General features: G+C 37.7%; 1 protein-coding gene across 5 annotated transcripts in view; it reads right to left on the bottom strand.

Annotated features, from left to right (window-relative positions):
• The window catches only part of LOC122823632 (ankyrin repeat and fibronectin type-III domain-containing protein 1), a 182,942-nt gene that overhangs the window by 119,723 nt on the left and 36,357 nt on the right, over positions 1 to 26,862 (bottom strand). For all 5 annotated transcript variants that reach the window (XM_044103453.1, XM_044103451.1, XM_044103452.1 and 2 more), the window contains one exon: positions 24,405 to 24,616. In XM_044103453.1, coding sequence (XP_043959388.1) covers positions 24,405 to 24,616 — 212 coding nt within the window. The remainder of the gene's footprint in view (positions 1 to 24,404; positions 24,617 to 26,862) is intronic.

Below are 26,862 nucleotides of genomic sequence, written 5' to 3'. Positions count from 1 at the left end.
AGGGAGCTGGGTGCCTGCCAGTCCCCCAGCCAGTGAGGGCCATTTTATTAAGAACAAAATGGAGCCCCTATGAAAGGAGCCCGGCGCTGAGCCTGCACAGGTCTCACAGAGCCCAGCCTCGGCATAAACAAACATCACCTTAAAGAGACAGGCCTGCAGAAAACAGGAGACGGTGGGGCCCCTCGAGGGCCGTCTGAGAGACACAAACAACCCCCCCCGGGAGCAGCGGGGCGGATTATTGGTAATCAGGATTCACCTTACAGAGACAAGATGGCAGCCGTGTGGAGGAATGCAGTGATAACGATGTCAGAAACAGTCAGCAGGACACCGAGGATAAAGAGATGTAGGGCTGCAACAAACGATTATTTTAGTAACCGGAAGATTAATCTGGTAAAATAAAATGACACATTCTGCAAATTTTTCATTTAACATTGGAAATAAATCAAGAAATACAAATAAACTATTAATCAAATCATTTTTACAGAAGAAAATAAACATTTTAACGTCTAAAATGAAACAACAGCATACCTTTAGTGGATGCTTGATCATTTCTAGAAGCTAAAAAAACTGTGTGAAAAATAAATATACAGTCCTTGACTGTCTTAATGATTATTTTTTGCATTAACTGATTAACAAATGGATAGCTAGAGTTTTCTTTTGTTATTCTTACAATTTTTAAAAATTATTATTTTACAGATTTTGAACCATTAAAACCCTTTAACTGTCACATGCAGGTCAATGTGTCCGGCGCCTTCATGGCAGTTAAAGAGTTAATGCTAAAGCTGCCATAAGAAACGTTCTGGGTTGAACAAACTTCCAGATGAAGATGGTTTTGTTTTTTCACTTAAATGCAAAATCTATATATTTTTGTACATTATTGGCTTAATTGCTCTTCTCAGGGAGTTCTTCTTTTTTTGTCTGTATACTCCAGTTAACGATCATTCAATTACAAAATCAGTAGAAGATTATTTCAATAATTGATTCACCACAATTAATCCGATTAATAGTTTCAGCCCCAATGAGATGGCAAATAGTCACAAAGCAAATAATCGCCCTCTCCTGCACATTAAAAAACTCATGATTTACCGTTAAGCTGAACATTAAAAGATATTTAAGTCGAATAATCCTGATCTGGTTTGGCGATCCGTTCACACTGCAGAGTTTTTATCTCATCAACGTTCAAGATCTGTTGCTCTCATGCAAAAGTTCACAGTGTAACCAGGAGGGGTCAGTAAAACAGAGTCAGCTGAGGCTCCCTGTCTGCGTGTGTGTGTGTGTGTGTGTGTGTGTGCGTGCTTGTGTGTGTGTGTGTGTGAGAGACAGAGCAGGAGAAAGAGAGAACCTCTCCGGTTTGTGGACACAAGCACACGAGAGGCTGTGGTTTTTCAACAGTACGTGAGCACTGATACACAAGAGCCTGTGTGTCTGCATACTGTATGAGTGAGAGTGATGCCCTGTCAACCTGAGAGATGACCTCTGACCTCTGGTTATGTGATGGTTTAACAGAAATGACAGCGCTGATAAATGAGCTCGCCTTCTATGTACACACATACAGTGACGTAAAACACCGAAAACAAAACAGCCTCTTTACTTTTGTTTAAGTTCGGAAAAACATGTCAAATAGGTGATTATCTTCAGCAATTAAAGAAAGATCTTCAGTAAACATGGATGTATACCAACATATTTTTTAGTATACAATTAAGCAACTTTTACTTTTTAGCAACTTCATATTCTATGAAAAATGTGGCGGTACACTCAAAAATAAATCTTGATGTCAATATATTATAAGTATATATCAGTTAGATTTTATTTGAAATTTGGTACTCACAGGGTTTAGTTATTCATATTAGAACCAGAATAAAAACTAAAACTGTCAATTGAAATAATTTGTGAAGAAAAGGGTAAATAAAAATCATAAAGTATAAATTTCTTTTACATGTAACCATGGTATTTTTTCTACTCCGCTCCACCAGGGGGCAGACTTGCACCTGCATGTTAGTTTACTGCAACCAAGCAAGCATTCAAAACTGAGATTGGGCCCCCACTATTTGCAAATTAATTTTTTATTATACATTTCTGTTAGCTGAAACCTGTGAATACTTGAGCCCACCTCTAAAAACATTAATAACTGCCTATTTTCAAAGTCCAAACGCCAAATATATCTGAGTGTGTTTTATTATCAACAGTCAAGCAGAAGCTAACAAGTACAGATTATTTTATTTACACCAATCAGTGGCAAAAAAAAATTAATGATGCTAATGGATTGGCTGCTCTGCAAAGGCCAGCCAATAGGATGTCAAGTAGCATTGTGCAGTAGCTAATTACTACTTTAGCTTGTAAACTATTTTAGTTTGTTTACTTGTAAACTAGTAGCTAGTTTAGCTAAAGTAGTTCAGCTAAAGTGGTTTACAAGCTAAACTAGCTGACATAGTTTGTAAAGCTTTTTTAGCTTAAACTGCATTTTTTATATATATTCTAGATATGCTTTACAAAAACACTACTGTGATTTTATGTGAGTAATTTGGAGTTATTCTTTACAGGGGAACCTACGAATACTGATCCAACCCGTAAAAGTAGGGATGCAATAAAAATACAATAAAACTAAATTTTCCTTCAGTTCCAGAACTCTGTCCTTTTTCCCACCGGCCGGTAAGATTTTGGCATTTCTCCTGGCCTGACCCAGAAAAACACTTCCATCAGGAGCTGGGCCAAAACACCAACAACTGCAGAAAATCTTATGAGTGTCATGTTTAAAATTACTTTTGGTTTCCCCATGACTTCTGTGTCAAGGACAGAAGTGTAAACATGGAAGATGTAAACAATAAGACCTCTTAAAATTTTGTGAGGACAATGAATAGAAAACACATCTTTAAATGTTATTTTAAAGTTGTTGGGTTTCCTGAAATGGGCTAAAAGAGCCAGATTTCTTTTTACATCTTTGTTTAGTTTACATTAAATAAACTTTCCTAAGTGTGTGTTGTAGCTTCTATTCTGGGATTGATTTTATTTTTTCACTTCAACGTATTTGTTTTTACATTTCTGTTCAGGACTTTGGTCAGCCTGGGTCGTAATGTTTAAGTGCTTTATAAATAAACTGTTGTCTTAAGTGTGTCATGTTAAATCTGGACAGGAAATACAGGCTTATTTTTATGGGCTAAAAAAAGACCAAGAACAGGTCGAGCCGAAAGATGCAAAAAAAGGAAAAAATATCCGATTTGAGGTTCGTTGTGTGCAAACTGCTGTCAGAATCTCAGTTTTAACTGAATTTATAAACGCCATCAGTTGTTTTAGCGATCAGATGCCTTTTGGACATCCTGTGTAACTCCAGACTGCAGCTCTGTCTTTAAGTGACAATTCGTAAACAGAAAAGTAGCTTGGCATTATAAAAACAGATCATAAAGTGTTATTTATAACTTAAGCTAATTACAAATTAGACTGGTAATGGTAAGGTACCTGAGACTGACGCCATGCATAATGTGGTCCCCAATTTTCTCAATAAGAAGATTTCCCAATGTCTTGACTTGTTCCATTGATCATGCAAACTGAAAACAGATGGACACATTCGACTTAAACCAGGTAAATGACAAAAACAATACCATTTTTTGTTTATTATTTTTTGTTTATTCTAAAGCAGTTTCTAGCCTAAAAGACCTGCAGGAAGGTGTGCATGCATAGGTTTTCTCTGGGCACTCCGGTTTCCTCCCAGGGCCCAAAACACGACTATTTGTTTACAAGGTTTCACCAACTCAAATGTAAGACTTTTTAAGACATTCCTACAACCATTATGAATCCAATTTAAGACCTATGCACCAAACAGGGTCTCCTCATTTGTGCCCCCGCCAGGCTAAGCAGTGTTTGTTTGTCTATTAAACATTTTTTTAAAATAAACCAGTAACAGCGATGGCAAAGACAAGCTAAAGAGTCTATAGAGTCTAAATTATGGTCAGTATTTAAAGACATGGGGCCTCTGAGGTCAGGTGTCTTGTTTTATTCATCAGAACGCTGAAACCACTTCCTGTCTTTACTAATCTACACAATAAAAACTTTGGCTAATAAAGCGAAAGTTTATTAGCCAAACTTTTTGATATTTTTTAAAATGTGGATGCTAATTAGGATTGTACATTTTCATGTCGGCCTTTTAGTTGGTGTTTAGGTATCGTCAATAATGTTTTCCAATCTTATTTCAAAGTTTCCTGTCAACTTTAAACATTTTTAACTCACAACATGTTGAGTTGCTGAATGACTTCCCTATAGCCCAGCTACCACTGGGCTTAGCAAGTTTTACAGTATGTAGCATATTTATTTAGTCATTAGCTATTGCATGCCTCATGTCTGGAGTGTAGTCCCCCTAAAAACCAAAGTGTCGGCCGAGTTGTTTGGTTCTGGTAGCTGAATTCAGACTTTAAAACTTTCAGAATGCACCCAGCATCGTATAGAATGACAACAGAAGAGAAACAGTGGAGAAAGCAAAAGCCGTCATGCTAGCAAAGGATTTGCACTTACCCATGATAGATGCAAACAAGCTAGCCAACCAGCTAGCAACAGTATGTTAATTAATCAATCAATCAAGTTTAGCTGTATAGCACATTTAAACAGCAATTCAAAGTGCTTTACATAGTGGAAACATAAAAAGTGGGAGACAAACACAACTTCCTAAAGACCTACATTTGTGCTCTCAACATTTCTCTCCAGAAGACTTTGAGACATTTGTATGAGCAAAACTGACAAAGGTTCTAACAGGTGATTGTTACCTTAGCAAGCTGAAAACTGAAGTTTTTATCCACAAAGCGCCAATGACAGAACATCCGGCTAGAGAGCGTAGAACGCTGGGAGGAATATCAGACAGCGCTGAGAGTTCCTTTAAATGATAACTGAGCTCTGCGGCAGAAGAACCAGAGGCACGTTTATGTCCAGATGAAGACCGGACCAGCTGTTACTGGACTGGACACAGAACTATAGAAGAACTTACTGGATCACACAGTCAGACCAGAGGTATGTATCATTCATTGTTTCATTTTTGAAGCTGAAGGCAGCAGCAGCAGCAAAACATTAGCTCATACAGCCAACTCTGTCCTCTTCCTCCTTTGTTTCTCCTCACTTTCATCACCTCTTGTGATTTCTACATTGCTATTGATTTCTTTAAGCGTTTTTGAATACGAAAGGCCTAAAGACTTTATGCATCGCTGTTGTGGTTGGACAGAGCCACCGTAGCTGGACATTCAGACGTCATTTACCCAGAATGCATTGCAATGTGAACAACATGGCGACGTTCGTGTGACAATATTTTATTAAAAATTATGAAAACTAAACAGCCTACAGTATTACTGAATTGTTTTTACATCTAAAATAAATATTTCTTAAATAAAGTCCAACTAATCTTGGATCCCTTTAAGGGAAACAAACATTTCTCAAATGAATTTACGACATTTTAAGACCTTAATTATAGATTCCTGAATTCAAGACTTTCTGGGACTCTCAAACTTTGCCTTAAGTATGAGAGAATGCCTGTTTGGGTTATTTGTCTGCCACTCTGTGATGGGTCGATAACATGTCCAGGGTGTACCCCGCCTCTCAAGTAGATGACTGCTGTAAACACACAAACCGCTGGAAATCCTTACCAAGGCAACTGACCTTCCTTTTGGATCAACTTTAACGCATGTCAGGTGTCAACTCTAAAGGACTGAATGCCGAAACTTGCAATGTAAGTTTAGGGTTGTGAGCACTTGTGCAACCGTTTTATGTTTTCTCCCAGACAGATTTGTTTGTTTTTCATCATTTACGTCACCAAACCCTCGGATTTGAACACTTCTGAGATCCAGTGCTAAAACGCAGAACCACAACTGAAGCTCAACTGACATGTGATCGTTTTCAGGCGAACATGTGTTCCCGAGGAGCCGCGGCATATCAGTCACACACACATGATAAAAACACAAACAGAGCGATGGGACCGGAGCCAACATCTGTCTCTGATATTATTTAAGCAACCGATTGTAGTGGGAGCCCACCAGAACCGCGTCTGGCGCTGCGCGTTAAAAGTCCGTTTAGACGTTCCTGCAGGCCGAGAGCGTGATGTCGGCCGTACCGTGTGAGTGTGTGTGTGTCTGCATTTCTCAGAATGTGACTGCATACCACCGTGCTGTGTGTGTTTCCACAGACATGTGAGAACAGTGTGAGTGTGTGCGGGCGGCTGTCCCCCACCGCAGCGAAAAGCCGCAGCCTCAAACCACATCAGAGGGTGTGTGGGAGACGGAATGACAAGGCCAGGAACCAGCCAGCGTCGGGCTGCAGCCACACACAGACAGACACACACACACCAACACACTCATGCATTTACGACACCCGCTCCATCTACTTATTGACACATACTGTCCTTTACAGCCTGTCTCCTGCTTTCCCCCCTTCCTGACACATGCGAATGCATTTAACACCAGCCATCGTTACACCACAAACCCGATCCAGTGGCCACCGTTTAGGCCGGCGTGCCGCTCTGTTTGTGTTTGCATATTTTCTCAGAGGCAGACAGTAGCTGTGCTTCCATTAACTGTTATGGGAATAAACTCACTTAATGGAAACACGCTATTTAAAAAAAAATTAATCGTTTTTGACTAAGAGTTGCATCGTTAGAATGAGGTGGGTTTTCTTTCAGCCATAGTACAGCATTTAGTTGTTTTTTTAAAGCACACAAGTCACGTTACTACTGGAGAAAGTGACAAAGAAGACAGGAAGTAGTCAGAGGACGATAGTTTGCGCTGCAAAAACACAAAATCCTACCACGTATGTTTGGTCTACTCTCTAGTGCAAATATCTTAGTACACTTGAAATAAGAGAAAACAAACTTAAAATTAACTTTTCAGTAAGATCTATGCACATGTTTTAAGTGAAAAATTAATTAATATTGATGACAAAGTACTTATTCCATTCCATAAATAAACTTATAACATGTAAAAAATGTCTTGTTAAAAGTTAAATAATCTGCTAATGGAACAAGAACTTTTTTATTAATTATTTACCTAAAACAAATGCACATATTCAGCTATAAAGCTACTTTTAACTTAGTTTTGTCAAATTTCAAGCATACTAAGATATTTGCACTAGAAACTAGACCAAAAAATACTTTTTAGTAATACGTTTTTTCAGATAATGTTTACAATATATATCATGATAGACGCGATTAAAATCATTAGATAATGCAGCTGATAGAATATTCACTAAACTCTGATCCAGAACCGCACAGCATTCTGGGAGACGTAGGCAGAAGAAAGACTTTACCTGTTCAACATCTCACACCAGCTAAGCAAGACTGGTGGCATCAACTAACTCACTCACTCTTTGGTTACCTAGCAACAACCTTCTGAGTAACTACTTAAAAATAAAAAACAACAGTATGGAGTGAAAACTGTGGATAAAACAAGAAAAGCAGCAGTTTGGTAGAATGTCAGACATTTAAAATCAATAATTATCAATATCTCACGTCATGTTTCTTAATGATTTATAAACAAGCTTGTTTATGTGATTTTGATTTCACGTCTTATTTAATGCAAAACTGTATTGTTTTTTTTTTACATTAGCGGAATATCGACAAAGATTTGAGCAAATCTGTAATAGAAATGCAGGTACTGAAAGAACAGAGAGAAAACAGGCCTGTTGAATTCTCAAGCCGTTCAGTCGTGTGTGTGTGTGTGTGTGTGTGTGTGTGTGTGCGTGTGTGTGTGTGTGTGTGTGTGTGTGTGTGTCAGCGTGAGAAAATGCATCGGCCGGACACAGCAACGTGTTTGTGTTCACAAAGAGGCACGCAGTCGTCTCATCGCTCTCTACCGGTTTTCAGGGATTATTTCTGTCTCCACAAGCTTGAATTTAATTTAGATATTTTTATTTAACTTACACACACACACACACACACACCCACACACACGCACACACACACACACACACACACACACAAAGACGCAGGTCATCCATGGGTGAGTGAAATATAGAAGCGGTGGGTTTTTTCTTCTTCTCTTTCCTTGCGGTGGACACATCAATTTTAGGGAAATTGCTGAGCCCATTATTGGAAAGTGTTACCGGAACGTCAATTAAGGGGGAAGTTTTTAACCTCGTGCCGCAAAAATAAACAGAACGAGACGCTTATTAAAGGCAGGGTCAGCGCAGACAGAGAGTCTGGAGGGAGGGATGGAGAGAAGGAAAGTAGGAGGGATGGAGGGAGAGAAGGAGGGATGATGTCTGGACTTTGACTAGGCCATCAGTCTGGAAACTGCAGATCTGTGGCTCTTAATTGTGGGCAGCTTAGCTTTTGCTTATGTGTTTTTGTACCACAGAATCAATTAAGTTTAGTTAATTTTAATGTTATAAAGCTGAACATTACATGTTTTTCATTTTCCATAAATATGGAACGATTCAAGAAAAGAAATCTTCTGATAAGTTTGACATCTTTCTTTGTCAGATTGAATTTTTCTAGGCCTTTCTGTTTCATAAATATGTTTTGATCTCTGGCTGTATGCTGAAAGTTTCACAGTTTTATTTATATGTAATTTATGAAATAATTTATGAAATCACATCTTCATCCCCAAGTAACTGAAGAGGTGATGCACCAAATGAAGTTGGTACATTTGGTAACAATAAATGCACAGATTTTCCATAACAAATCATTATTTTTAAAATTACTTATCGTTTTTCTTAGACATCACAATCATATGTTGGTTTATTACATAAAATCCCAACAAAACAAGCTGAAAATTTTAGATACAACATGAAAAAAAGACGCAATAAATTCCTATGTAAAACTATGTTATCAACAGAACATCCAGGTGGATGCAAATGGAGCTGGAAGAAAAAAGAAAAGGTGCAAAAGTCTGCAAACGACAAGTGTGCAAATGGAAGAACACAGGTGGGTGGAATGGGAGAAAAATGTGAATTAAGGAGGAAAAGAAGGTGAAGGGCAGATGGAGAGGGGCGGCAAAGCCGAGGAGAAGTTTGTTCTGTGCAGAGTTACTTTGAAAATACAGTGGGTTCGGAGCAAATAAACACTGTGGGCGAAAAGGAGGCAGAGTGGGGGGTGCAGACAAAATGCCAGCAAGCATGTAGTCAGAAATATGACTTTGACAAATAACTTCAAACAGGAGAGCATAAGATGAAACAACCAGAGGAAAAAACAAGTAAAAAAAAAAAACTGACACTGGAAATACAAAATCACTCCATCAATAAACGTCCCTGAACAGAAATCAGCTGGTCCACATCAACTTACTGATTTTGTTACAAACAGCTGAGTAACTTCATCAACTCTTCACTCTGACATCCATGAATTGTGTTCAGCATTTACCTGATTAGTGAACACAGTTGTAGAACATGGTGGTGGCAGCATCATGCTATATTAAAGCTGTTCCTCATCAGGGAAGCTGATGAGGAACTATGATTTAAACTATCTATTAGTAGCTCTGGCTGTATGTTTAGGATGGCTGTCCATCTTTCAAAGAACATTCTTGTGTTACATCGGCCTAGTTAAAGTCCAGACTTAAATACAACAACTTTTTCCATATGAAAAGATTTGAAAACAGCTACCCAGAGATGCTCTCCATCCAGTCTGACTGAGATTGAGCTGCTCTGAACTTTTAGAACCGTAATAAGAAATTAGGGCCAAAACGATTAATCGTTATGAACGGATTTTTTAATTAATCGTCAACCAATTTAGGAATCAATCAACTGGAGTATGCAAAATCAAAAAAAGGCAAATTGCTGAAGAAAAAAAACCCAACACAGTAATTTAGTCAAAACTGTATACAAATATTTATGCATTTTCTGTCAGGATGTCATGCCCGTTAAATGGTTTAACAAAAAATCTGGTGAATGCGTCATTTTTTGCCAGATTAATCAATTAATCATCAAAATAATCAATTACTAAAGTAATCGTTTTAGTTGCAGCCCTAATTTACAGTGGATGTTTGTGGTATTTTAGTTTGTAAATGTTGCATGGATGATTTCTGTTAGATGTTAAACAGAACATCTCAACGGTGATGGACAATTAAGTTACATCATCAGTTTTTTATCCCATTAATCGATTAATCATGAGAATAGTCAATCAATAAAATAATGTTAGTTGCATTCAAGTTTGCGGTCGTAATGCAACAAAATGTGAAAAAGTTAAAGGATAATGGTTATATCTGCAAAGTTTGGCTGCACTTTATTAAGGCAACTGTTGGTTTTTATTAAAGAGCATTAAAGGTCCAAAATATCCTGAAGGTGTTTACAGAGCAGGAACAGATCGAATGGCAAAGAAGCGGGTCTGCTGATGCTTTACTGACTCCAGCCTCCAGAACTGGGTGGAGTGTGATCAGATGGCTCCAGGGGGTCTAAGTCTGCAAGCTCACAGGCATGTGAAATGCCTTCACACAGCCAGTGTGTGGGCCTCTGTTTAGAAAAGGGCCTTGCCAAGAGCCCCATCACCATAACAGACCAGCAGCTGCTGAGAGGCGGCCTGTTCCATACAGCTTGCTAGATTACACATTGGACACAAACAATGAATTTCTCCTCTTGCTCTGAATGGAAAAAGAAGAGGCGTGAGTGTAGCTGAAATAATAAACAAACCGGCTGGGAGAAAGCATTATCTCCAGAGGGAGACGTACAGCAAGTTCCCACCGACACCTTCAAGAAATATTTCAGTGTCAAGCAGATTTAGGCTGGAAAGGAACATTTTTCCACAGCAGGGGAAAAACAAAAATTAACTGTACAGCAGAAGTTATAGATCAATAAAAAAAAAAAAATACTGAGAAAATGAAAACAAAAACAGGAAATAAGCAATAAAGTGGTGCAGAGCAAATTCACTGGCCTGAATTTAAGGTGTAAAAATCTTAATAAATGATGAGACTCAGATTCTCAGAGATTTTCCTGCTGACTGATGCTGCGATCCTGAAATCCAGGCTGGTCCCACATATCAACTCTTCATAAAAATGTTAACAACTTTAGGCGAGGAGCCATTTTCTGTACGAATACCAACACATAAATCACGTGTTCTTCCCATATTTCCCATTTTGAGGAGCGGCTAAAGAAACAGTCCTAAATGGATGCAGGAAGTCACAAATGACGTCTTAAAGCTTATTTGATTCCCAGATCAATTTTAAAAGCTAAAGTTTACACTTTAAAATATGATTTAGTTGCATCTCATTACCTACGGAAGACAATCAGGGCCACAAAAAGAAGAAAAATTGACTTTAATTACATCATTCTGAGTTTTTCTTGTAATGACTGTTTTATAAACACTCAGATTCCAATGTTTTATAATAATAAACTTTTAATTTAATATGGAAATTCTGATTATAACTTCTCAATTATGACTCTTTACCTCAGATTTTTTTGATCTGTGTTTTTTTGTGTTTATTCTGAGTTCTTCTGAGTCTCCGTGTTGTCCTGACTCCCCTTGATTAGGTCCCAGGTGTGTCTCGTTCCCTGATTACCTCCTGTGTATTTAGTGTCACCTGTGTGTCTGTGTCGGGTCCTCGTCTGATGTTTGCTCGTGCCGTCATTGTGTCCATTCGTCTGTCCTGTTTACCAGCGTGGAGCCATTTGTTCCCACTCAGCTGTGCTGCCAGGTTTTTGGACTGTTTTCTGGATTATTGTCACTATTAAAACTCATCATCTACATCTCTTCTGGGTCTGCTGTGTCTACCTCACACCACACAATTCATGACAAATTCTGAATTTTATCTCAAAATTCTGATTTTCTTTTTTCCCAGAATTTAGTTTTTTCCCCCCTTTAATTCTAACTTTAGTGCTAAAATTCTGACGTTTTGTCTCAGAATTTTAAATTTTATCTCAAAATTTTGACTTTTTACTCAGGTTTCTTAAAGAGAAAAAAGTTTGGTCTAACATTTTTTCTAGAAATTCTGACTTCTACCTCAAAATTTTGACTTTAAATCAGCTACTTAAAAAAAAAGAATCACTCAAGTCCTGACAAGTTCCTCCAGGAAGTTAGCTCTCCTCTTGAACATCTCACATTGAAGCTCCTTCTTCCCAGGTTCTCTGCATCTCAACAAATGGACAAAAATTACAGGTCTGAATGTGTGACCCGTTTCTCTAATGCAGTCCAGTTTCAGGATCAGGTTTGGTTCAATAAGTTTAATAACCCCAATAGGGCAGGAGATGAAAAACGACGTGTTGAAAATAGTTTACACTGAGCAACACTCCTCAAAGTCCTGTCTCAGCTCGGTTGCAGTTGTTTGTTTATGCACATTAATCATCTTTACCGCCACATCCATCCATCTTCCATCTGTAACACGAGACGGACAGAACAAGTCGATTCAGCACCACATGTCTCCCAACTTGAAGTGATTGTCAAGCTGATGTTCAGCACAGGAATGCTGAGCGGACAGAACGAGCCGACTTCTCTCTTCTCCAAGCATAATGAAGAAGAAGAAAGAGAAGAAGGAGAAGAAGAAAGAGAAGAAGAGAGCGCAGGCGAGCCGCGGTTGATGTAGTTTGTTCTGCGGTTGTCTCTGAGTTCGGTTGTTTGGAGTCACCAACTCCAAACACCCCCCATGGACCCGCTCAGTCACACACAGCTGGCGCTGCTGAGGGCCATCGCTGTAGTGTGGCATCATGCTGCCACCGTGTGGTCAAAGAGCAGAATGCACATGAGCTATGCTTTAACATTTTTAGTCACAATGCAATTCAAACAAACAAAAATAATAATTTCTTTAGAATAAACTGTAACACTTTATTACAAGGCGTGTGCATTAAAAGTTGACACCTTTAACGGGCCTCGACTTTGACACGTTCATCAGATATTCTGCATTATTTACAAATAAGGATTTTGAATATAAATAAGAAGAAAACAGATCTCATCATACAATGTGAGAATATAACTGTTTCTTTTAGCCTCTCGTCAAAATGGGAAAAACCGGAGAAATGAAGACAGATGTGTGTTGATCTCCATAATCCAGGAAGAAGAGATCCAATGGAACAAAGGTTGAGGAAGGGCCCAGTTTGTCTTTCCAGCTCAAAGACTGGGGAGACTGGGATAGAGAACTGCAGCAAAGAGCGCCATCTTGAGGTCACAGAGTCACCATAACCACTGGATGCCATCTACATGCTAAGCTTTTCTCTATCTTTTTAACCAGGGGTTGCAATAAGACTGAAACTGGACATTAATTAGAATAGCTGAAACTACACAGAAAAGGTAGTTTATTTATTCTGCACTGCAAGAGACAATAACACAAAAAGATTTGAAAAAACAGAGGCATGTTGAGGCAGCAATAACATCTCTGCAGACCACACACATCCTGGACACAAACTGTGTAGCCTTTCACCTTCCCCCTGATTGTCTCTATGATGAAAACAATGAACATCTTATTTACTGAAAAGTCTGGGAAACAAAATATGCATCACAAAAGACCTTCCTCTTTTTTCCTTCTTTGGATAAAGTTAATCTGTACGCTGTGAGCGCTTATAAACCAAAGTCAAAATTCTCCTTTAGTGCACCCACTTATGCTGCTTTAAAACCACTCTGACTCTGATAAATGTGGGAAGTCCTCAATGGAGCTAATTACGACCAATTAGCATCAATACGTCAACACACAATATGACAGCTCAATGTGAATAATCAAAAGTGCATTGTTCCACTTCCTGGAGTCTTCATGGAGAACGTCGACGATCCGACGACGGCAGACGGGATCGAGACGGGGGAGCATCACCACTCCTGACTGTTGTGGGCCACAACGTCTCACTAACCGCCCCACTAACTGCCCCACTAACTGCCCCACTAACTGCCCCACTAACTGCCCCAGTGATTACAGAGGAAAGGCAGCAAATGCTGCAAAAACCTGCAGGCCGTTCTCTGCTGTCCTATTTCCACTGAAAACACTCAAACTTGATCTGCTGCAGATGGAGATCTTTAAGCTTTCGAGCTCCTAACAGCATCTCTTTGACGTCTATCATCCCAGCTCATTCAGTCCATGTGTACAAACATTTCACTACAGAATTGACATTTTTACAAAACCCCTCAGCAGCTCTGTCAGCTGGTATCACAGTAAGGCGGAAACTGAACAACCACTTCACCTTTAACAACAGTTATCAGGAAAATAAGTGGCTGACCGCGTTAGGTTGCTCCGTGATATTTAGCTGCTGCTGTCCGGGGCATCGCAGTGCAACTCAAATCACTCAGGCAGGAAACAAGTGTGTTGATGTTTCTACAAGGCTTCATAAATCCCGTCAGAACAAGATGCACCAAAAGTCTCACTCAAAGCTTCACCTCAGAGATTAAACTACATCCGTACGATGTTTTTGGAAGAATGTTGTGGATTGTACAGCACGTAAAATCACAGAAATATACCAGGGCTGAAATGATTAATCATGATTAATCGATTCTTCGAATAAACATCAAATAATTTAGTAAACAATTACTCTTTAACTGGAGTATACAAAATATACATGTTGCATAATTTTTTACAACTTTTGTCTGTAAAGAATGTCAATTAATCGCATTAATCATGATTCACTGATTCTTCAAATAAAGTCAACTCATTTAGTAATCAATTAATCTTTAGCTGAAGTACACAAAATATACATTTTGCATTTAAGATATAAAAAAAACTCTTTAAAATGTTGATTAATTGGATTAATCATGATTATTCTACACTTCAATTAATCGTTGACTAATTTAGTAATCTATTAATCTCTAACTGGAGTGTAAAAAATTTACATTTTCATTCAAGATAAAAACAAAAACTTTTCACTGTAAAAAGGTTCAACCCAGAAATGCTCATGTGGCAGTTTTAGTTTCACTTCATTCAAATTCTGTGAAAATAAAAACATTTCCTACAAAGCACCTTTGGCTATCCAATTATTAATCGATTAATCTGAAAAATAATCAATAGACCGGATCATCCAGGAGAAAGGCCTGAGCTTTTCACATGTTAATGGAGAAGTTTTTTTTTCCAGCTGCAGATCCATTTTTTACTACAAAGGATCAACCGTAAACTAAAGGAATGAAATAAAATATTTATTTTCTTACTTAGAAAATTAACTAAATTATTTGTTTACTGGCATCTTTTACTGTACGTCTAATATTGTATTAAGAAGACTTAAGTGGTTAAATGAAAGATATGCAGAATGTGTCAATTTTTTTTATCCAATCATCTGAATAATCATTAGAATAATTGATTCATTGTCAGAATAATCAGTTAATCATCAGAATAATGGATAGAATATTTGATTTATTGTCAAACTAATTAATTAATTATCAGAATACTCATTAGAATTTTGATTAATCGTCAGAATAATCGATTAATCGTCTGAAAAATTTATAGAATAACAAATTACCAAAACAATCGTTAGCTGCCGCCCTGGAATATAGAAGAAATAAAATGCAGTTTTTCAGTGCACAACTTTTAAAATTTACATGTCAAATGTTTCCTTCGGTAAAGTAACATGCAGCTCCTGCATTCGCACAAGAATGTAGTGAAGAAAAAAGCGTCCAGTACTGAGGACGCTTTCCGTCTTAATTAGACAGAGTGGACAGTTGAGTCTCTTCTCTCTCAGTGTGAGATGATTTACAGAAATATTATTGCTCAGCAATGTACTGGCTAGACCAGCCCTCCCATATTACCCAGAACGCATCCGCTGCCAGAGACCAGCTTGTTACTGTATGCGATCTGCTCGGCATGTTAATGGGGGAAAAGGAGAGAACTGGGCGTCTGGTTGAAGAGTCTCACAGCCACACAAGCAGAAGCAATTTAACAAGAAACTGATGGACCATAGTGGTAAATATGAAGCTTTCACTCTGTGATGAGAATTAAAATGGCAAGCCTGTGTTTTACTGGGTCGGGTTATTAAACACCTTCACCTTTTTCAATATGTAATCAATTTTCAATCAGAAAATTTTATGTGTGAGAAGCTTTTTCTGTGAATACAGCTTCAGGTTTTTTAATATTTGCATGTCTAGAGAATAATGTTCTGAACATTTTCTTTCATAAAATAGCTCAAGCCAAGTCAGAATACATGGATTTTAAAATTTTGCTACAAATCCAGTTGAATTTAGGTCTGTTGCTTTGACTAGGCCATTCTTAAACGAAGCCATATCTATTCAAAGCCACTTTCCTGAGTATAACTACACTAATACACATCTTGATACTAGCAGAAATTTAAAAAAATAAATCCATTATCCACTGCTACAACTTCACTGGTTTAAATATGTTGAAATTTTACTGAAAAATTAAAGTTTCCATGTTCAACGTTTGAGTTTTTTTGTAAGAAAGTCTGAGTTTTCTCACCAACAGTAACTTCTTTATTTCAAATAAAATCAAGAAAAAATTATATACTAATCCACAAATGCTAAACAATTTTACTTTCTTTGTTAGTCTTTGTTTTGAATATATCCATTTTATTGAATACCTCCTCGTTTGATTTTTATTTTAGTTGCTGTTATTCATTCTATTATCTGGTTACTTACTTGGTAGATAAATACCACATTTTTCTTTTTATTTGTCTGTAATGTTTGTTGTTTATACACCAATTGGTAAGTATTTTTTTTAAAAGTCTTTACATGAGTTACAATATCATTTAATTTCGCTTTGAGATCAATAAAGTATTTTTGAACTGAGTTAAAATCCAATATGGCTGCATTTGATCGATTCACGTTAAAAATTGTCCATCAATTATTCTAAAAATACTTATAACTGCTTGTTTAAATAGTTCAAACCCCAAAACATGTCTTCTTTTCGTAGTTTGTCTCAAATGTTTTATTTGAAAAAAATGTTTGAAGTGCATCACTAATATTCCTTTCACTCCATCTCACAATGATGGACAAAATAAAATTTTAAAAGCCTAAAACCGATTTAGCCGTTTAGGTCAGTGAAAGTAAAACTGCAGCTTTCATTTACTTGGCTTGTCTAGTTTAAAAATGATTAGCGTTTATCTGCTGCTCATGCTGCAGAAGTGAGACTGAATCAGAAGCCATCTGAGGGGAAATCAGATGGTGACTTAGCAAAGAAAAACAAGCAGAAAGCTCTGAATCACTGAAAACAGAAAATCATGTCCAAATCAAGACGCAGTCTGGACGTCTGGACAGACTGTTGAGACGCTTCTCCATCTAATTCCTCAGACGTGTAAGAAGGATTATCTTTTATTAAACCAAACTGCAAAAATGCAACATTTTACTAAGTATTTTTGGTCTAGTTTCTGCTAGAAATATCAAAGTAACTTTTAGCAAGATAGGAGATTGTTTTAAATAAATAATTTCTTAATATCAATATAAAAAACTAATAACATTTGAAGATTATTTCACTTGTAAGATATTTTCATTTAATTAAAACAAGCTCCCATATAAGCCGGTCAAAATAACAAATTTCGATGGACGATAAATTATTCCAGAATTTATTGCGGTAAACGATAATATTGTTGTATTGAGACCATTTTAAAGTAATATTATGGTAATGGCAAAATAATGATGCAAAAGCACATTTTAAAAGATCAGTAAACTTTAAATTCAAATGAACATGTAACACTGGAACTGGAAGACATTTTAAATATCCAAAATAAATAAACAAAACAAATAAAATAAGTTTTTGAAAACAAAATTTTCTTTCCAAAAAGGGCTGGTTGAGACCAAAACACCAAACTGGAGACTTTTATCATCCAGTTGTTTGTAGAAAGAGAGAGAAAAAAAGAAAAACAAGAAATCAAACCAATGGAAAGAATTTTAATGGTTTTAATTTATCATGGGATTAATTGATTTATTGATTATTGATATATTTTCCTGAATAGAAGCATATAGATATTTGCTCTAAAACCTAAACTAAAAACAATTTTGTGTTTTTGCAGTGCATTCTTGGTTTCCACCAATGTGTGAACAAACAGATGACGGGTCAGAGTCAGAATTATGGAGATGAATGGAAAACAGCAGCTTAGCAGAACCGAAGTGAAGGAAATATTCAGACATCAGAGCTCAAGTTGCTTTATTCCTCCTAAATCCAGATACTTGTATGAGTGCAAGATGCTCTCTGTGTGCGTTTGTCACGTCATCACAGGCTCTGTGCTGAGCATCACAGGTTCTTCACAGCATAAATGATCCCAAACAGAGAGCAGTTAACCACAGGAAGCCTCAGCCGCTGCAGAAAACTCTAACGCTGCTCTAAGGTGCTGAATATGATTTCGTTTATTAATCCATGGTGAAACCACTGAGCTCCCTGCTTGTAGTGGATCAGTGAGTCTGGATGTGTCTGAGGTTTCAATTCTCCAAATGATTCGTCTGATAAGAGTCTTGTGGTGTTTCCTGTTGCTTTTCCAGCAAATCAGGAAGTCGTGACAAATTGCTATGTGCATTCGCTTCTTCCGTGGGTAAATTGACTCCCCTTGTTTCATTTGTTTGAGTCATCAGAGGAAGTGTCGGACCGAGGCGCAGCAAACAGGCGAGGACGGGGCATTATGTCGTTACAGCCATCCAATCAGCAGAAATGATACGCTCCGTTCTTTGATTAGGAGGTTTGGAGAGCATTTGCACATCAGACGCGCCTGTGCATAAATAAAACATCCACGCAGAAACGAAAACACACATTTTTTGTGCTGCCTCCCTCCGCAGGAAGTCTGCAGATTAAACTGCGATTTGGACATTTCTGTTAAAGATTTCTGCAGTTTGTGAGCAGCGCTGCATTCCAGGTGCCATTGTGGACGACATAATGAAACACACACACCCACACGCACACACACACACACACAGACTCTCAGTCCTTGAAGCTTCAAGCATCATCAGGACAATTCGTGGGGCTGGATGGAGATCTGAGCTGGATGACGCACTGCCAGGAACAGATGAAACCAGGTCTGGCCTTGCTTTGCGTCACAACAAGCGTTAATGTTCGCATTATAACCGAAAGGTGATGAACTTCTCAAAGTCGGTGATTTCTTTAAAAAGGAGGTTAGACTTTTTTTAAAAGCGATTTGCATTTTCCACACGTTGGCCTTTGATTCAGACTTTCTGCAGGAATATTTTCAGTTGGAGAAGAACTAATATCAATAATAATAATAATACTAATAAAACAACATGTCCTTAATTAGATTTAGTTTTTCATTTATGATGTGGATGTTTGTGGATGGATTTCCCAAAATGATCAAAGAGGATCCTCTGGAGACGTTCATTCTTTACTTTCTCAGAGATTTAATTTGTTCTTCACACATTTATGTCACTTTGTCTTGAATTTCCATTAAACGTCCCACGAGAGCTGAAGAAATTAACGACTAAAAGCAAAAAGATGCATTGATGAAAAGTTCCTTGAAAGTCAGTTTTTATCTTATTTCAACTGCAACTACACCACAAAAAAATACTTTGTAAGATTTTATGTTTTTGCAGTGCAGAGAATGACATTTTAGTAAAACTAAAACCATAAAAATATTAAATATAAGATGCTAAATTGTAACCTTTTCACTTTTTAAATAAAATAATATTAAAACCATTTTATGCAGTAACAACTAACACTTACAATAACTACTTTTTACAGAGAAACCAAAACAGGCTCAAATCATATAATGAAAACTGGCTGTACACTGCAAAACACAAAATCTTACCAAGTTTGTATTTATTTTTTGTTTAGTTTCCAGTACAAACATCTGAGTAGAGTTGAAATAAGACAACAGCAGCTTAAAAGTAACATTTCAGCAAAAATATATGAATGTCTTGAGTCATTTTCTTTATTTTGATGATAAAATACTAGTTCCAGTGGCAGATAAATTGACTTATAACATGGGAAAAATGTTTTGTTATAAGTGATATAATCTGCCAGTGGAACTAGAACTTTTTTCATCAATAGAAAGGAATTATTGACTTAAAACAAGCTGCTATTTCCTACTGAAATGTTCCTTGCAAGTTTGTTGGTCTTATTTCAAGTGTACTGGGATATTTTCACCAGAAACTAAACCAAAACTACTTGGTAAGAGTTTGTGTTTTTGCAGTGTTGGATTGTGGTCAATGCATCTTTAATAAGTAAAAACAAAAACCTGGCCCGTGCAGGTGAAGCTGGAATGACTGTCAACAGACATCCTGCACTCTGTGACCATGTTGACGTGAAAAGCAGCTTAAAAAATGTAAAACTGAAAATAAAAACCCTTTACTTTGGTCATAAACCGCTGAGGCAGCAACAGAGACAAACACACGGATAGTTCAGAGGATGGATTTCTGGAAAGGAGATGATACTGTTACAGAAAGTAATTAACTTTTACCATAATGGAGAATTTGGCAGCCGTACAAACACAACAATAAATTCACCCGCTATTACCTCACTCCCAGCAGTTTCTCCTCTGTCTGCCTGAACTGCACACAAATCATCTCACCCAGCCACCACGTTTCCTCCAAGATTGGAATCTCTCATTAAATTCAAGGAGATTAAGAAAGGTCTTCCCGATAAGAAGAGTCCTCGGCGTCTTACCGATGGCTTCCTTTCAGGCCTGCATGGCCGTTACGCTACAGTAACGCTCAGTCCGCTCATTTCTGAAAGTACAACCAACAGACGGTGAACTTAGCAGCTCGACCTCTGCAGCTGCCAGATGTTGTTAACCCGTAAACTTTTATGCTTTATTTTGATTTGTCGTCTTCGCTGTACACAATAAAACAAGAGATTCCATGGGAACTGATTAATCAATAGGCAATTATCAGAGAGAGAAACACAATCAGTAGATTTAATTAGACTTTGATTTAGTCATAAACTTGTGTAATTTCCATCCCGTCGCTGAACGCCAGCAGCTGTGGAGGCCTGTGGCGTGTTGAGCTCTTCAGAGGACGAGCAAAGAGAGGCTCAACAAACCGAAGGATTCCTGTTTTTCTTTGTGTCATTTTTAAAACCACACTTTATGCATCACTTTACTAAAGAAGACTCGGTTTTAAAAAAAAACCTCAGCAATGGCCAATAAAAATCAGATATCTTCAAGTCAAGGACTACCAGGTAAAAGTTGTGAATAATTTACTCCTTTATGATTAAATACAGTTTGTTGGATGTCATTATCACCATTGTATTACTTGAAAATGGTCTCAAAACAACATTATTGTTCATCCCAATAATTTGTAGAACAATTTATTATCTAGTAAAATATGTTATCATAATAGGTCTCGTCATAAGTTCAAAACAAATAAAAGAAGTTTGTATCTATAGGAAATCAGCACTGAATTAGACACAACAAGGCTAAAAACTGGAAAATAAGACAAGTTGTTGCTCCAATAAAATGTGTGTTTATTTTTGCACGTCTTCCTAAAACACCTCAGATTATTTAGCAGCCAGGCGGTTCGGCCCGTCGGCTGCGTCTCTCTGTCCAGAGCGACCGCTGCCTCTGTGAGGCCAGCGGCGCATCGGAGAGTTGAGCTGCAAATAAAATCCTGTTTCCCCCCCACAAAGTAAATTCTTTGGCTTTTTGCACCGACAGGACAAATGAAATGGAGTTGTAACCGACAAGAAGTACAGATGAATTATTAAAGCCATGAACAATCTATCCGAGGATCAGTCTGGAAGGAGTTTTAAAAACTGAAGCTTCCAGTGGTTTCACTGGTAAATGGAGGAGAACGTCACAGCCTTATGTAAGCTGGATAATGCTTTTATTTTTGCCGTTTCTCCCAGGAGATGCACAAAAGGGCTGCATGAATAAAAGCATCACCTGTTGCATTATCCCCCGTAATGCTTCAAACCCATTAATGTAATGCCGTTGCTATATTAAAAACAGAAATTATGTATTAATAAGGCATCTCTGTAATGTTGCCTGGATGATCGCTCACCCCAAAACACCGGCGGCAGGCCATCACATCCAGAGCCGTTCCCATTCCTCCCTCCACACATAAATCCAGGCTGCTTCGAGAAAACAAAAAAATAAAATGAAAAACCCGTCTGAGGTTCAGCCAGCGGAGTGAAAACTTCCCTCCAGTCGCGTTTAATCCAGCAGAAACAAAACCAGCTGCCATCTACCTGCACAGGTGTCCTGTTGCTCTTCAGCCTTGAAGAGTCGATTACAAAGTTTGGGCTGGTAATGAGGTCTAAAGTTTCCTGATTGAATAACCACAGGTCAATAAAAAGGTCTTTAATGTTTAATGGCTGCAGCGAACAGAGCCGAGTCGCAGCCAGACGGCCCGAAGCGTCGTGCAGAACGCTCGTTTAGACTCCCTTCATTAATCACAAACCCAAACTCTCCTGCTCTGCATTTATATCACATTAATATGATAATATTAACATTAATATGATATTTTATCATTTACAAGGAATCACCTGTAGATTACCTTTACCAAAACTCCTTGGTTCCTAAATAATATGTTTTATTTCATTTTATTTGGAATAATTAATTTTATTTAATACATTTTTCATTTTTTCCTTTTAAATTACATGTAAATATTTGTCTATTCAGCAGTTTTTAAGATGCTGATTCCTACTGAAATTCCAATTTTAGTCAGATTTTATTTTCATTTCCACCCGTTGCAATCTGAATAAAATGTCCCATTTTGCTGGTTTCTACTAGATTTTTCTTAGATACATGAAAATATCAATAAATAAAATAAAATCTTTTAATTTATAAATAAGTGCTTTCAACGACAGACAAGCCATAAAAAACTAGATTATAGTTTTAAGCCTTATTCCGATTCAGATTACAGAAATCACATTAATTATTTCCAATTTACTTAATAAATTGGTAAGAATTAAGTAAAAATAAATAAGTAAAAACTATTTCTTCTTTGAATACTTGTGTGTTATAAAAAATGCCCAAATTTACCGTAATAAAACTTTATGAATATCCATGTTTTTTAAAAAAAAGGTTTTTAACAGTTTATGTGCATGCACGTTTTAGATTTAATGCCTTTGATTAGAAATAATTCAGATTATTTTTTTTCTGGCACCAATGATCAATTTAACCTTTTCGGGATCAATCACAGCATTGACTGTTTGAAATATTCTCCCATTAAGTTATTATTAATTGTTTACAGTGGATTCAGAAACAGAAGTTGGCCCAGTTCAGCAGGCAGAGCGGGATAAAGATGGAGGAACATTTTCAGTTTGGCTCGTCCGGCGCTGAACTTCCTGACGTAGAAAAAGCCGCTGTGGGTTTCGTCTCCTGCCTACAAATGCGTTTAAAGGATTTAACATTCTGTTTGCTTCATGCAAATCGGAAAACAAAACACACACATAAGGCTGTATAAGCAGCAAACAGCAACTTCCTGCTCATTATATCTGAAACGGCTCAACTGGCTTAGTGTTGATCCGAAGCTGCAGCCAGAAAATGTTCTGGACGCGGCCGCCTGCATGCAACCAGGCCAACAGCTTCACTGAGCCACAACCTCCAGGAAAACTGCTTTTAAAAACCGTATGGTTCAATATTTCATTAAACCAGAGACTTTAAAGCTGCTCTGCTGCAGCTTCCTGAACATTCACTGTTCAAAAATCACAGGCCACAGCGCCGACTCAGCAGTAAATACAAAGGTAACATTTATCAGGTTCATCAGGTTTTCCTCTTTTAATATCTGACTATTTAGTCAGATATTAAAAGAGGAAAACCTGACTTCCTTCATGACTTCCTTCAGAATCAGGTAACTGAATTCAACAAGTCAGCAGACGACATGGAGGAGGCCCCATGTTTGAAAATTTAGAAAAAACAGACTTATGCATGTTGTTTCTATTTCCCAACGTATTTTGTGACTCATGAGACTTAAAGTGTGGAGTCAAAATTCAAAAATGAAAGTAATAATTCAGAGGGAAACAAAAGACTAATTTCAAAATTTCTAAGAGAAAAAAGTCAGAATTCTAAAATAAAGGGAAACGGGAAAAAACTTAGATTTAAAATCAAAGTGATTAGAATTCCTTAGAAAAGAGTCAGAATTCTGAGATTAAAGTTAGAATTCAGAAGAAAACAGTCAGAAATCCAGGAAGGAAAAGCCATAATTCTTAAAAACAGAAAATCAGAACTCTGATCGCAACGAAAGGCTAAATTTGCCAAATGTCAGAATTTCTAAGAAGGAAGTCAGAATTCTTGAGTCACATCAGAATACTGATATTAATGTTACAATTTCAAGGAAAAAAGTTAAAGTCAGCGTTCTGAGAAAAATGCTGAAATTCTGAGAGAAACAAAAGTCTAAATTCAGAGATTAATGTCAGAAATTCTAATAAAGATGTTAAAATTCTAAGAAAAAGTCTGATCTATGAGATTAAAGTTAACATTCAGAGAGAAAATGTAAAAAAAAAAAGACTCCAGCGGCTAACAGTAGGGAAACACTTACAGCAATTATGAATTATGTATTGCATTTAATAGGACAGTGATTTATCTCCATTTCCTTTGCATGCCGCATTTTAACTGAAATGCTTTTTATCCCACCTCAAATCAGACAGAATCAAAGATCCACGCCGAGCAACACTGAAGCATCTTCTAAAAAAGATGTTTAGAAGATGCAAAGCGCTCACACTTACAAATTTCCTCTTGAGCTTGCCCTTGTTGCTGCACGGCGTCTTGGCCGAGCTGGAGTCCAGGCCCATGTCCAGGTGGTCGTCGGCCGACATGCTCTTACGGAGGTAGGCAGCCCGCACCCGGAAGTGGGAGAACGGCGACTGGGCCTCGGTGCCGCTGCTCTGCTCTGTCACGTCGTCTCCCTCCACGTCGTCCTCCAATCGCCACAGCTCCCCTAGAAGCAGAGAGGATAAAAAAAAATGGTGGCAGGTAGATAAATGAGAGCAAGACAAATTGGACGACAATTATCGGAAGCTGTCATCCGACGACGGCCTCCATAAAACACGCCTGGAATCTAATTTAGCTTCCCTTTAAGCTCAGCTGCTTTCTAACCATATTATTCTTGGCCTGACTTATGAACAACTTGATTATGGTTACAGCTGCTGGACAGAAATGATGGCTCATTTACAACAAAGCAAGAGTTCTGCAGCAACTCTCACGTTTTTCTTCCACAGCAGAGACGGATCTGTGCTGTCGGAGCGAAGCTGCACCAATCAACTCCGACTCACATCGCTCTGCATCAGACGTTTGTCAAACATCTTCCACCTGCGCTCATTAAACTGTTAACGAAGGCTCTTCAGCCAACGCCAGCGTCAAAAACAGTCAACATGTTGCAACGACAGAGCAATCTGGTCTCTATAAGGACAAACGATGCAGAAATTAAAGCACTAAACAATATTATTGTTTTGAGAACATTTACAAGTAAATTATTTAAAAGGCATCAAGTTTGCAATCTCAAATAAACTTTTTTGTAAAGAAAGGAAACTGAACCAAATACAACCAAAAACAAATAAAACAGAAATAAAAACTACACTGCTGCTGTATGCTACTGCTGCTGTATGCTACTGCTGCTGTATGCTACTGCTGCTGTATGCTACTGCTGCTGTATGCTACGGCTGCTGTATGCTACTGCTGCTGTATGCTACGGCTGCTGTATGCTACTGCTGCTGTATGCTACGGCTGCTGTATGCTACTGCTGCTGTATGCTACTGCATGCTACGGCGGCTGTATGCTACTGCTGCTGTATGCTACGGCTGCTGTATGCTACGGCGGCTGTATGCTACTGCTGCTGTATGCTACTGCTGCTGTATGCTACTGCTGCTGTATGCTACGGCTGCTGTATGCTACGGCTGCTGTATGCTACGGCTGCTGTCAGTGTGAAGCATCCTGAGAGCCGTTGAAGGGAGGCTGAGCAACACAAACATGGAAATGAATGTGTAGGAGAAAACAGGCCCTCTGAGAGGCAACACTTCCTGAAAATCTGGAGGAAATTAAGATATAAAATCCAAACTTTAGAAGAAAATGATGGTATTTTTATTTTTTTTAATATTTTTGTAAACAGTCTAAGGCTAAGACATACAAAATGGTGCCTAGCTAAAGTTTTATTATGGTAAAACCACAAACTGCAGTATATTTTATTAAAGGGGACCTATTATGCAAAGTTCAAACTTGGCACATTTTTGTTACCCAATTTGGGTCTAAAACACTTCAAGAAAACACCTACTTGTTTTCTGACAATAAGCTATTGTTCTTTGGTGTCTGGAAAACAAGCCCTTTCAAAAACCTGCTGATCGTTGAGTCAGACTGTGTCGTTAACTAGCAACCCAAACTGTACTCCAGTTGTGAAACTGTAATAAAATATGTTTGTTTTTCACTCAGTGGAAAGAGAATCCAGAAATTTTATTCAGAGTAGAGATACTTCATAATAAAGTTACGCAAGTAAGAGTAAAAAGTACAGCGTAGTACTCCTAAAAGTATGTTTTTTCAAAAAAAAGTTACTCAAATAAATATAACTAGTCACTACCGAACTGTGCTGGTGTAATGACAATAAGGATTATCCTATTTCACAATTATGTGTACTAAAAATTAGCACACTTTGTAGTTTTAAAACTGCGAAACAAATCCAAGCAACATGAATGGATTTTGTAACAGAAGCAGAGACAAAACCAGATGGACCCGATTCTTCCATGTTAGCTGAATTAACGCTACATCCAGACGTTCTGCTGCTGCACGCACAGCAAAAAAACAACATTTTACCAAGTATTTTTGGTCTGGTTTCTAGAGCAAATATCTTAGTACACTTGGAATAAGACAAACTAACTGAAAAGAAACTTTTCAGCAAGATATACAGCCATTGTTTTAAGTAAATCCTCCCCTCTCCTCCCCCTTTCCTGTCAGCCTACTGTTGTTTAAGGGACACTAGAGCCCACAAAAAGGACCCCCTGGTGGGGAAAAAAAAAAAAAAAAAAAAAAGTTAGTACACTTGAAATAAGACAAAACTAAGATATTTGCTCTGGAAACTAACCAAAAATACTTGGTAAGACTTTGTGTTTATGCAGAGCCAAAGCACCAGTAATTAACTAGCTGTGCAGATGCTAGGAATGCGTAACAACTTGTGTCCACCTTTGTAACCACCCGCAG

Source organism: Gambusia affinis, linkage group LG20 (genome assembly GCF_019740435.1).
Source record: "Gambusia affinis linkage group LG20, SWU_Gaff_1.0, whole genome shotgun sequence".
In the NCBI taxonomy this organism is placed as follows: domain Eukaryota; kingdom Metazoa; phylum Chordata; class Actinopteri; order Cyprinodontiformes; family Poeciliidae; genus Gambusia; species Gambusia affinis.
This window is presented reverse-complemented; position numbering and strand designations above follow the sequence as displayed.